Source organism: Cyprinodon tularosa, unplaced genomic scaffold (assembly GCF_016077235.1).
Source record: "Cyprinodon tularosa strain WSP-4 unplaced genomic scaffold, ASM1607723v1 ctg142, whole genome shotgun sequence".
NCBI classification, from domain to species: domain Eukaryota; kingdom Metazoa; phylum Chordata; class Actinopteri; order Cyprinodontiformes; family Cyprinodontidae; genus Cyprinodon; species Cyprinodon tularosa.
In genome coordinates this window covers 1,094,872-1,108,258 of record NW_024038243.1, presented here as the reverse complement: position 1 = coordinate 1,108,258, position 13,387 = coordinate 1,094,872, and the positions used below count along the sequence as shown (strand labels likewise).

The 13,387-nt window shown below is 39.4% G+C and overlaps 1 protein-coding gene across 5 annotated transcripts in view; it reads left to right on the top strand.

The window, feature by feature from the left end:
* The window catches only part of bnc2 (basonuclin 2), a 252,393-nt gene extending 240,710 nt beyond the window's left edge, over window positions 1-11,683 (top strand). For all 5 annotated transcript variants that reach the window (XM_038278583.1, XM_038278582.1, XM_038278581.1 and 2 more), the window contains one exon: window positions 4,490-11,683. In XM_038278583.1, the coding sequence (XP_038134511.1) occupies window positions 4,490-5,306 (817 nt within the window). In that variant the 3' untranslated portion in view covers window positions 5,307-11,683. The remainder of the gene's footprint in view (window positions 1-4,489) is intronic.
* Window positions 11,684-13,387: the final 1,704 nt, after the last annotated feature.

The window sequence follows — 13,387 nt, the reverse complement described above, 5'->3', positions numbered from 1 at the left end:
GCCAAGCTGGAGAAATCCCGAGGCTTTGAGACGAGTCAATACACGAGCTGCGCTCTCATCAGATCTGTCCCCGGATAATCCTTTAATGCCATAATGTGTATCTGAGTGTAATGGAAGCAATAAAATGGGAATATAATTTAGCTGTTTTCATCAGACCATCTTCTCTGATAAGACTAAGTAGCGTTGTTCATATTTATTTGTAGAAACTACTGTTAAAGTGTTGACTCTTTGTAGATTTACAAATTCAACCCATTTTTTTCCTTCTAATCAGATGTTTTTTGGATGACGTTTTATCTAGTAATTGCATATTTAGCATAACCAAAAATCCTTGAATAAGGAAATTATCTTTTGCAGCATTATTTAGCTTGAAACATGAGATTTCATGCTTGCATATATTACTATCAAAGTTGTTTGCAAATCTGAGTCGTTCCAAAGACCGAGGGAAAACAGGAAGGCACAAAAACACAGGATCAAAATGACATAGTAGGTTAGCAGACAATGAATAAATTACTCCATCTTGGAACCACGTATCGCTCCGTTTGGATGTCTGCTCTGTTGATAAATAAACAGCAGATTTCACACTGTAAAACATCTGTGCACACTGTAATACACTCGCCCAGAAAAGGATCGTGTAATGTGCCCTTGAGCAAGCTTGTAATGTGAGGGTTTTAAATGTGAAACAGAGCAAATGAAATTAAAGTTTTTACTTTACAATGCTGTCTTTACCATACCTCCTGGTGTGAAAATACATGGCTGCGTATTTATTTAGGGGTCAAAAGTAGTAAGGAAGAGGCTGTGCTGTAAACTTTGGCTTGATTTCCTTCTTTAGAGACATTAATATCTCAGATCTCTTTTTACCCTTCACCTAGAAGAAGTTAAACCTGTCTGTGGCTCTGCAGTGAGCAGGTGTCCTCCCTCTGCCACATTCCCACGACGCAGCCGTGCGCAGCCCGCGGTCCCTGCATGGGCCACTGCAAATGGAGAGAGTGAAGGTTAATTATGTTGGAAAGTCTCTTTCCCTCCCCTTCTCCTTCCTCTTTCCATCGTTTCCCTCGGTCCCCTCATGGCATGTGGGCCTGGCTCTTCTGCTGCACAGTCAGCTCTGAGTTTGTGCCTTCTAAACAAAGAGCACGCTCCAAATAGAGAGAATATGTTAGCAAAAGCCACTCAAAACATCTTGTTAACTAAAAGACAAGAACTCAAACTCTCACATCTCTTCATCTTTACTTGCTTAACTGATTAATCTGAAAGAGAATAAGGAATACATCCTTATTCTTAGATGAATAAACATATGGAAACCCATTCTTTTTTGCATTTTTAATGCTCCATTTAATATGAAGTTTATGCTGTTTTGCAAAGTTTAAACAATGGCGAGCAGATGTAGCAGCAGCAGCAGAGTGATAAATGTGGGTAAAATCCATGTCCTCCCACTCACCTAAAAGCTCATAACCCACTCCGAACGACAGGGAAGACAAAGGACCGCCGGTGTCAGTTCGATACCTCACAGTGCTCCATCTCATTTACACATTACGAGCCATTTAGACAATATAAGCACATTTAGGTATGTATCCGTGCACATTCACACTGACACAGAAACAAGGGCAAGGGCCATCAGATGAACCTAAAGATGATTAACGGCGACTGGGACAGGCTCGCTCTGGCTCTGCCTCCTCTGCACAGTCGAAACGGGCTCTCCGGAGGCCTCCCCCGTCTTTTGGGCGAAGATGAGACTGTCAAATTGGTTTGCCAGCCACATTACTGGCCAGCAGGGAGGTACTGGAGAGAGGCGGGGGAGTCGAAGATGAAGCATAGTGAAGAGGAGTGATGGAGGTGGAGGAACGGAGGGGAGTGGGAAATGGGGCAGAGAATCTAAATCTGATAAATGAAGAGAAGAGGCCATAATGTCCTCAGCGTGTGGACTCTGTTTAGTTATTCTGATTGGTGAAGACACACACGTTCAATAATGTTCATTAAAATGACAACAAGCTGGGCTTTTTTTTTTTTTTTTTGGTCTCTTTCTTAATTTTGTGAAGCTATTTCATTATTAATCATCTTCAAATTTAACGATACAGTAAATCTTGTTTGATTTTTATCTATGTGAAGAAAATTAAACCAGGCTTTTCCCCCCTTTTTATCTGAATAATGTGTTTTCCTAACAATAAGGTTTGCATTTTGATTCTTTGAAAGGGATTTTAGCTAATCTACAGACTTTTTATTCCTTAAAATTTAGCTTTTTTGAATTAAGCAGATAGTCATGATTAATTTAGAGCTTATTAGCAGTGAAAGGTGTTGTTTCGTTTTAGACATGGAGATGTGTTGCAAAGGACCTGCCTACCTGAGCATCATTACCAGCAATTTCGACAAAACACACACTATTCAATCCCCTTATGTGCTTTAGCAGAAACTGATCATTCTTACATTCAGGTTGTTATTTTTTCAGTGCTTTAACCCACCTAGAAACCCTCAGAGCAGCACATATTTGACCTGAATTCAGCCAGAAAATAATGACTCCATCGCTGCATGCATAAGTTTTCACCACACTTTTCTTAGCTCATATTGACAGATGAAGAACAACACACCAAAAAGTAAAATATTGTCAGTTTTCTACTGAAACAATTAGACACACGGTGCAAACGCAAACATGCAGCGACAGCCACGGCCGATCGATTCGCCACGTTACCCCCTCCCCTTCCCACAATGCTGACGATGCTCGAGTGGACGGGCTCCTGGTTGCTTGCCTCACAGAAAAGGGTCCCTGAAATGAATGTATTTTTACCTCTTGCAGGACAATGTCGGATAGGGAAGTAAATAATTAAAGGAAAGGGACCCTTTTTGACTGCATCAACCCTGCCACTGCTGGTAAGCTCTACAATCCATTGTGACTCCATTTTTGCCCATCCTGCCGAGGATGATCTTATTCTTTTCCTTTTTTTTTTGTTGTGTTTTACACATATGTGCCCTCCCTGCATGGAAACCCTTCACATTAAAAGGCGCCGAGTGTTTTTGCACATTCTGCTGAGAGGAACAGGCCCTCTGCACATTGACTGCTTAAGTTTCCTTTCTGTGTTATGCAGTTTTTATTGTGACATGTGTAACGTAGCCCCCCCGCCCCACCTTTTTTTTGAAGTGCTCTTTGGCAGCTGTGAAATTTGAGTTAGAAAAATAAAAAAAGCTTATACCCTTCTCTGTTTAGCATGGCTTTGTCTGCTATAGCTCAGACGTCACTAATTGTGTCCTGCCTTCAGCATGGTTTGTTGCTGTGTTTCTTTTTCAGCTGGAGAACATTATGTGATACAGTTGGAGCTTGTGTTTAGGAACAAAAATGGCCATTTTAATTAATTCCAGTCTAGCAATGAAGACGCGTTCGTCGAGGTGCTCAATTAGGCCACCTCTAAATAGCGAGCCGATGTGATAATGCTGTCAGGGCCTTGTGCTAATATGCTATCCAGTTCCCCTCGATTATCACATTACCACTGCTTAAATCAATTGATAAACTCCCATTCAATACAGTGGACTATTTAATTGAGTCAGAGTCTATTGGATTTGAGGGCTGTGCAGAGCAGACATGCTGACGGTGGTAAACATTAGCAGAATGCTCTGCCTTCTTCATACTGAGCTCTCTGATCCTGAACCTGAAATAATTGAAACAATAATTATAGTATTACTGGAATAAATTACTTAACATAATATGAATCCATGTGCAATACTGTTAAAAAATGTTGAGTCATCAATCAATTTGTTTTATGAATTTCTATTCCAACAGTCAAACTTTTTTAACTTGTTGTCTATGTGAAACGGTTTCCTTAAAAATGTAGCGCCGACAGAAATTATTCACAACTTCACGCTTTTCCGCACGCAGTTACATTACAGACTTATTCTGAAGCAAGATGAGAGTTTTATTTTAAGAAAAGTAAGAATCCACACATAAATATTCCAACACAGTAAAGTAAAAAGCTGTTTTTTGTACATTTTCTTGTAGAAATGTATTGATTTACATATTTTACATTAGAATTCATACCCATGACTCAGTATTTTGTCAAAGCACCTTCAGCAGCAACAATGCCTCGGGTCGTCTGTGTGAGCCTGGTACGCTTGTTTATGGGTTTTATTTGCCACCTTCTGATCCTCTCAACCAGTCATCCATTGGGAGACAGATGGGTGACAGGTTTTTTAGATCTTTCTAGAGCTTTAAACAGGGCTGGGGAGTTTAGGGACCACTCCAAGATCCCTCCTTTGATAAGACTGGCTGTTTACCTGCAATCTATTCAGACCAGTAGCCATTCATGGAGAGGAAATACTTCCAGTTATTCAAGCAGCAAGTAAATCTTTAAAAGACTGCAAAAATGCGTGGAAGTAACATAGAGAATAGGGGTGAATCAACATGTTTGCATAGAACCAGGTTTAAAAATGTTACATTTTTAATGATATTGTTGATAATTTGATGCACACAGACTCCTGATGTACAACTGTGACTGTCTCTTCCCATCAGGCACAGCTCGAACATCAACCTGCACCGCAAACTGCTGACCAAAGAGCTGGACGACATTGTCCTCGACCCTCAACTCACGCCACTGCCCAAGGACCTGCGAGCAGAGTTTCTGGCCAAGCTCTACAGCGGACATCACATGGGTTTGGACCCGATGGCCAGGATGGGTTTCCGGGGCGCCGGCCTCGGGCTCCCAGGTCTGAACCATAATTCCCTCTCCCACATGAGCAACGAATATCCCCGTCATCCTTTTCACCACGACCTTAGAAACCATCACTCCAACGGCCTGTTCCGGGGCCAGCCGGACGACTACATGGTGCTGGACCTGAGCACCACCTCTAGTGTTCAGTCCAGCAGCAGCATCCACTCCTCACGTGAGTCAGAAGACGGCAGCGACGAAGGCATCCTGTTGGATGACCTCGAAGAGGAGGGAGAAGAGGATGAGGAGGATGGCAACAGTGAGGGAGAGGACCTCTCCCGGCGTGGAGAGAGGCGAGCTGAAGGGGGACATCGGGATGAGACTGGAGAATTCAAAGAAGGACCAGATGAGGGCTTGGACTCTACCTCATCGACATTCCTTCTATCATCCACTGGGGGCAGTAATGGCAGCAGCGGTGGGATCCTCTGTAACATCTGCCACAAAGTATACAGCAACAAAGGGACCCTGCGCGTGCACTATAAGACTGTGCACCTACGCGAGATGCACAAGTGCAAAATCCCCGGCTGCAACATGGTGTTCAGCTCCGTGCGAAGCCGGAACCGACACTCTCAGAACCCAAACCTCCATAAAAACATGCCCTTCTCTACGATATTAGACTAAACCAAGACTTCTCAGACCTCCCGTCTCCTCCGTTTCCTCATCCTTGTCTCCTGCCCCGTCCTTTGTAAGTCACTCCATGTAAAAAAAAAACAAAAAAAACAATTGACTCTAGATGAAGTTTATCATTGTGTCTTTTGACTTTTCCTTCTTTGGAAGAAAAGGCTGATGCCAACAGGCACGAAGTTTGCTTCAAAATGAAAACTCTAGGTAATTTTACTCATTAGGCCCTCCACCTTTTTTTTTTCTATCTTCAACTCTCTTTGTGTTTACGTCCATGTCCAAAGAATCTGTTAAAACTCTTTATTTGTGACTTGCCTGCGGAAACAATAGTACTAAAAAAAAAGAGAGAAAAACTTCTTGTTGTATTTGTGTAACAATAACTTTTAAATGGACCCCTTACAAAAGCATGACAGCTCCATTTGTAAATAATGTCCCCAGAGGCTTTTTTTTGTTTTGTTTTTTGTTGTGTTGATGGTTGTTTGCCTACTTTTCCTCTCTTTATTGGATTTATGTTACAGTACAGTACAATACTTCCATCTATAGGCAAGAAAGAGGTAGCATCCTTCAAGTGTGACTCATTTATGTTCAATTTTAACTGATTCACGGGGAAAAAAGAAAAAAACAAGATCATGTGAATTGTATCAACTGCTTGTTAGATGTTCGGAGGTTACCGGCATGCTTTTTATTTTAAGCTCTTACACTGATTTCATTCTCCGTATTTTATGTTTTTTCTTTTTTTTTCTTTTTTTGCTTTACTAATCCATTTCAGTTTTTGCACTTTGCATCTATAAAAGGGGGATGTGTAATATTGTTATAAGGATATCTGCAATGTTGGATTTGGGTGATCGGGGAGGGTGAGCGGTGGCTTCATTGCTGAGAGAAGCAAACTTTTTCTTTTTGCATGTGCTCAGTTTCAAAGCCTCTAATTGAAAACCAAAAATATTTCTTTATTCCTCCATCACGTATTCTAAGAAAATCCAGATCTTAACTAAATTGTTTGTCCTTTTAACTAAAACGGAGTTAACTGGAAGGGGTTGGTATCTTGTTTGAGAACTAATTGATGTTTGTCTTAGTGAAGGCATCTTTAAAAATATGAGCACTTCACGGGTTTAATACAGAGATGAATCCCTCCTCAACTGTGACCAAAATGCATGAGTTTCCTTAAAAAAAAACCCATCAGCATTGTCTCTGAATCTTGAACCAATATAACCAATATGATGCACTTGAGTCTTAAAACATCAACTGTGATTTTCTGCTGCAGGTTTTCACTGCTGAACTCCACCCTCACATATATTTTGCCAAATTTCTTGCAATTTTCCCTCTTTTGGTTGCAAAGAATCACTCACGGTACACATGTTTTTATTGATTAGAGAAGTAGCCGAGGGAAAGGGTATTTATTAGTGGGTGATGTATCTTCACAAAAATGTTCTCGTCCAGTAAAAGGATTTTTTTTTTTAAATAAAAAGACAAAAAAGACTCATATGTCTTTTTACTCTACAAGATCCATTCTTAGTGGACTGGTGCTACACACAGCAGTGGGAAATACGCAGCCTTATGCAGTAGAGTATTAACACCTTACATCCATAACAGTGTTGAATTCCACTTTTCTACACTTTAGCCATCCTGCTGCACAGACATAACCGCTTCCAGTGAAATATCTCCTGTTTTTTTGAAGACTCCACCTACAGGACACATGTGGTCTTTCTGAGCCCTCTTTTCTCTGAGATAAAGAGGAGCTGAGGATGATGGAAAGGCTGCGGAGGTGGAAGGCTGACTAGGGAGGAAAGGATGACAGCAGCGATCATTAAAAATGTGCTGCTTCCCTGTTACCTGGAGGCATCCCGCCATTCCAGCTTCCTCTGTCTAATAACTCACTTGTCACTTTGTTACACTGCCAGACGTCAAGGTTGCTGACAAGACTGTGACACTGACAGAAGGAGAAAAGCCAGGGAAGAGAGTGCCCGCCAAACAATTTAATTCCGCGCCGTCAATTAAGTGGAATTCAGTTCATCTCTTCATTTTCTGTACGCTTACTCTCCTTTAGGGTCTGTATTAATTTATTTCAGTTCTTTTCCCTTTTTTTTTTCCTTCCCCTTTGTCCGTCAGAGCAGTCATTTAACTACCTTTGTACCCATTTCTTCATCCTGCTACTCACTTACCACCTCCACATGCTGCAATGCAAATCCTACAGGGACACACGCTAATAGTGTATGCTTAAGTTCACCGGACGGCCATGGCATAGCAAAAAGGGATGGGTAATTGCCTGTTTATCCCAAGTGAAGGGAAAATTAAGTACAGGAACCTCTGCCTTCTCCCAGGAGTGAGCTTCAGTGAGGCTAGCTGCCTCGTTCACTCATCGGATCCCTTCGGCCTTCACTCCAGCTGAAATAGAGAAAGTGCCTCTGCAGGAACCCTGCTGACAGCTGTCTCTTCAGCACAGAAACACTCGGATAGGCAGACGTGCAGAAGAACGACCGTCCCTAGACAATATGCTAAACTGTAGTTGGAGGAAAGACAAATGTTCTCGTCATTGTTTTCAGTAATAATGTCACTTTGAAAAGCTGAGTTTCCATCACAGAAAAGCAGCAAAGCCAGAAATAAATCAGTCATAAAAACAGGATAGGAAATGTTTTACCTTCAAACCTTTATAAAGTGTTTCACGCTCACATTTTTCCTCTAAAGAGAAAAATCAATATTTTCCGAGGATTTTTGAAGTGAGGTTTTACAGTCCCCTGCTAAGCCAACTTTAAAACGCCAAAAAAGAGTTTAAAGGGGTACAGTTCATGTTAAACCAAATGTAGTAGTTTAGATTTCTAACTCTAAATCATCGGATCAGCTCCAAGCATTTGCAGAAATACTCCTTTGATTAGTAAAACACTAATGCTAATGTTAGCATCATTAGCAGCTAACGGTTAGAGAGTCGCAGTATTTCCCAGCCTTCAAATTCTTCGACCGAAGTCTCTGCTCACTTTATTTGATTCAGATATCCAAAAAGCAGCTTTACAGTTTAGAGGTAACCATGTGCTGATCCGGAGGGAGCTGCCGCCATTAATAGCTACATCAGGATAAAGCCGTTAGTGCACTGTACGATTTTTTGCCCTTTTTGGGCCGACTATCCAGTCGTGTGAGAATTTTTCAATCGGGCCGACTTTCAGCCTGATCTTGCCACATGTACAGTACAGGGGGGTAACGAGAGGCGATCAGCCTCTCAATGACCTCCAGATCAAGAATCGTAAGGTGTTTGAAATTCAGTTGGCCGTCGTAAGGTGGTCGTGGACAAATCACTCAGTGCGCAAACGAGGATTCTTCCTCTTACTGGTAGATGAAAACACAGAAGCATGGCGGGATGCAAGTCAAATTGAGTTCTTTCTGTAAAATTGACCGACCGTAGTAGTTACATTTGCTCAGCCATGTACTTTTTCCAAATGCGTCGCCGCCTTTTTTTTTTAGGGCTTTCAGCACAAAATCGCACAAATTGCCAAAAGCAGCACGTTTTAATCTAGTGAGCTTCATATTACTCTTCTACGCGATTGGCTTCTGCATAGATGAGTCCAAGTAGCGCCATCTCACTCGTCATGGTTGAGTACGACGTAGTTTTTAGATGTCCAGTGTGAGCAGGTAGATCGCATCAGAGCATCGCACAGTGTGAGATCAAACATCCTGAGCTGTGAACTTTTAAACCCTGCAGTTTTGTCGTACAGTTTGAGCTGTAGCTGTTCGCAATTTTTTCAATCGTACAGTGTATGCCTGGCTTTAGATTCTTATACTTGCAGAAATCACATCGGCCTAAATAGACACTTTAAAATGTAAGGCTAGTAATAGAATCACCTGTTTAGTCACAAATGTTCAGTTTCGATTATTATTTCGTATTGTGACATCTAGTTATCTCTCTTAACCTCGTATTGTTTAAATCTAAATTGGCTTGGATCAACTAAAAGCTAACACAACACACTTTTTCAAAGTGTCGATAAACATTCTCCAACCTACTTAAACACCGTTTAATGGAGGGCTGATGCGTTGTTGTGTGCAGCATGTTATTTCTGGACGTGATGCTTTTGATGCAACCGTGCAAAAAAACAAGTCTGGTTTCTTGCCTTTTCTCATTGCACATTAGCATCACTCATTACTCTTTAAGGGTTTCCCAATACTGTACCAATATTTCAAACTCAATATTAATAACCAGGAAATTATTTGATACCCTTTACTATTTTTTGATTCCATGGGGATAAAAAAATAAATTATTTAAGGTATTGAAAAATACATTTTAATAACATGGAAAAAAAAAAAAACTTTTTAAATCTCCATATATAGAACGCTTTCTTAAGAAATTCATAGATGTTGGTTAAATAAGTGTACAAATAAATGCAAAGTTAATTCCCCAAAATATGACTAAACCCAAAGGTTTGTTGAGGCATTATTCTTTTAATATGCAAATAAACCCTGAATCTGAAATTGATGATAGCAAAAATCACTTGTCTTTAATATCGATACTTTTCCGAATTAGGATTGGATTGAGATATGGCATGTGGTTATAAAACTTGATATTTTTGAAAATAGTGATGCTCATTTATTAAAAATAAAAAGCTGCTTTACTGAAGACTGTTCCAAAGCAGACTTTTTCTCATTTAGTGTCTGACAACTCATATAATCAAATCCAGCAACAGGAGGGACCTTAAATAATTTTAAAAGGATTCTGAACTTCTTTTTTTGTAAAATATACTGTCCAGAAGTAGCTCTTTTTTGCCACTTTGAGTATCAAAACCATATTCTCTCTTCATTTTGAACTAAAACGCTTCACAGGTTTCATTCTTTGGAAGCATTTATCCCTAAAGGATTGCATTTTTTTTCTCTTGATACATGTGAAGACAGTTAAAAAGCCTAAAAAAATGACATCCTCACAATATGCTGTGACATTTTTTTGGAGCAGGCCTCACTCTGATTAGCTGCTACCATCAGCCTCCAGGACAAACTAATCAGGGCTTTTACAAAATGCGGCCGCTAAGAGATTTTTTCATTTTTTTTTCTGATTTAAAATGCTTTAAGATTTTGACAGACCCTCGGCTCTAATGATCCTCCGAGATTAAACTGTGATCAACCAATGATCTCATCTGCAGTGTCACATGTGCTCATGTTTGACATTGTCTTTTTCTGATGGAAACTCACCTTTATGAGCATTAAGCTAAAAAACAGGATGTTGCAGGCGAAGTTCTTCACAATATACAATGCAACTTTTGGTGTTTGAGATCAAAACCAGCAATTTAAACATATCTAAAAGCAAAAGAACAGTTATGAGGCATTTGATAGGCGGAGAGAAAAACCTGTAGAAAGAGTCTTGGAGCTGTCATCTCATTCAGGGGAAACAGAGCGGTACACAGGCTGTGGTGGGAGCAGCGCCACCTTTCCCCCAACACTCTCAGCTTCCCATTCCCTAAAACATTTTCTTTCTTAGCTTGGAAAATCCATCTAGCTGGTGACAGTCCGTTTTACTTGGTCAGCCTGAACCACTTGAATAAAACGTAAATATTCTATCAGTGCAGCATCACCCATCAATTATTTCATTATTCCTCATCAGGCAGGGAGATGGGGAATAGATAAGAAGGCTGACTTGATGATTGCTGCCCATTTCCTTCATGTTGCAGTTAATATCAGAGAAGAGGATGTTGGATGGCCGTTAATGTAGCTCCAGGATCAAAGTGAGGTGATGTTTAACAGGACATCATTAGGCTAGTGGAGTTAAAGGAAAAACACAATTTCTGTTTGTACAGATTGGAATTCCCTTAATTACTTTCAACTGGAAAATACTGTAAATTAAAAAAAAAAAAGTTTCCGTTGAATTTTCAGACATTTTTTTAACAGTCTTAAAGTATAAATAGTTGAAAGAGCTGGTGAAATTAGATTTTTTTCCCCCTTTTTTTTTTTATTAACTTGTGTTTTTGAGTACCCGATGCATTAGTGTCTGTGTTTAAAAAAAGGCTGTGTTACAGCACACGACAGCATTGCATGGCTTCATCGTCGCACTACAAAAAAAACTGACGAAATCAGAGAGCAAAGGATCCTGCATCACTTTGCCGTTAAAATGGTGACTTTGGAAGCTTCATTGATACTGTATGTTACCTAAAGAGGTGTTCCCCATGTGCAGACAGAAGGAAAAAAAATATTCTTTTCAAAGAGACTTTTTTTTTTTCTTTACTTTTAGCCTTTTCTTGTATTTGTTTCTGTACCATAACTGTCAATGTTTTTCTTTTTTTTGTGCATAAAATGCATAAGGGTTTTGGGGTGTAAATGGAATTTTATTCATATTTTGTCCAAATACCTCTTGTAATTTGTATCAGAATTCTTGTACAATTTTTATATTAAAGATTTATCAGTCACTGGCATTTTGTCATGTTTGCCTATGTAATGCAACTAAAATGTGTCGCCCAGGATTTTATTTAATCAAACCCTGTGATTTCAAAGCATTTTAATTGCTCCAAGATAAAGATAAAAAAAAGATCCATGGGGAAAAGGCTATCTTGACCAATTAGTTGACGATTAGATTAATAGAGTTATTAAAAGATGTTGGGGCATGAGAAGATGGTGCTGCGGTTAGTAAATTACTACCTGAAGGAGGTGAAATCCCTTTGTCCGATCATAGGGTGGAATTTAATTAAAAGGAGCTGATGTCAGAGTACAAGTTTAAAAGGAAAATGAAAATATTTACAGGATTTGACTTAAAAATCCTAATACTAGACAAAGATAATATATTTTATTTGGGGAAAATCAAACAAAAATACAATCTTTTAAAATCAAATTCAATTTAAAAAATTGATAAATCATAAAGGATCTTTGGAAAAGAGCAGGAATGTCATATTTTTAGAGAACCTCAAGACTGTTACTGCTGTAAATGAAGGAGTGACCTTAAGATTAGATTAGATTAGATTAGATTTAACTTTATTGTCATTACACAGGTACAGGTACAAGGCAACAAAATGCAGTTTAGGACTAACCAGAAGTGCATTAGCAGCAAGTGCAGGATAAATAATGGTTCCATAAATACAGGACATGGGTTTCTACTGAATGAGTATAGAAATGAATACCATTATAAATAATGAATATAATATATAGATCACTAGTGTTATGAACTAAATTTACAGCTGGATATGTACCGAATATAATATACAGGTGGATATTATTATAAAAAAGGGTTTTTATAGTTATGTACAATAGCAATAGCACTTAAGCTTATTGTTGTTAAATTAGACTCCAAATAAAGTCCAGTCATTTCCTGTTTATCATCAATTGTTCAACTCTTTTCTAGTCCAGCACAATACTATTATTCTAATTGCTTAAATCCCTATGTATTCTATGTTAGATGCATGCTTTATTAAAATAAACTGCAGTTATTGAATGTTGTCAGTGGAGCCTAGCTTTGAAATGCCTGTCGTTCATTCCTACCCCACCCAGTGCAAATATATGTTTGGAATTAGGTCAGATATTATGAATCAAACCATAACATCATCTTCTAGGCTTTCCCAAATTAAATATCTAGTTTCAGCTGATCATCTTCATTTAACATCAGTGCTGGAAAAAAAAGCGGCAGTCAGTTTTCTTCCAAGACCCATTGACTGAAAAAGCGAAAGGTGAAATGGAAAAACATTAGATTTTAAATGTCGTGGAAAGGATGCACTTTATTTTTCTTAGGAACATTAAACTTTTATATTTTTCTGGGATATGATAACGGTCAGAATTTTTTTTAATTGACTAATAGAGCAATAAAAAGAATAAATAAGAGGGTGACGCCTGGTTTCTTATAAAAACTCATCTTTGGTAACACGAGGATTGGCTGAAATGGGCTACGCACACCTCTAAGACTTTTTATTGGGCCCTATTGATTTGGTTCTACACCAGTGGGGCCTGCAATGCTGGCTAATGCTATTGACGAGCCATCAGTCTTGTCCAGAAGTGTGGAGGCATGCAGCTCCTTTTCCAAGACCAACCAAGGAAGGAGAGAGGATGAGGAGCAAGGAAAGAGAGGGAAAACATCAATGGACAGTGATGGAGAGCAGGGAGGAGGGCAAAGATGCAAGCGCAGCAAACACACT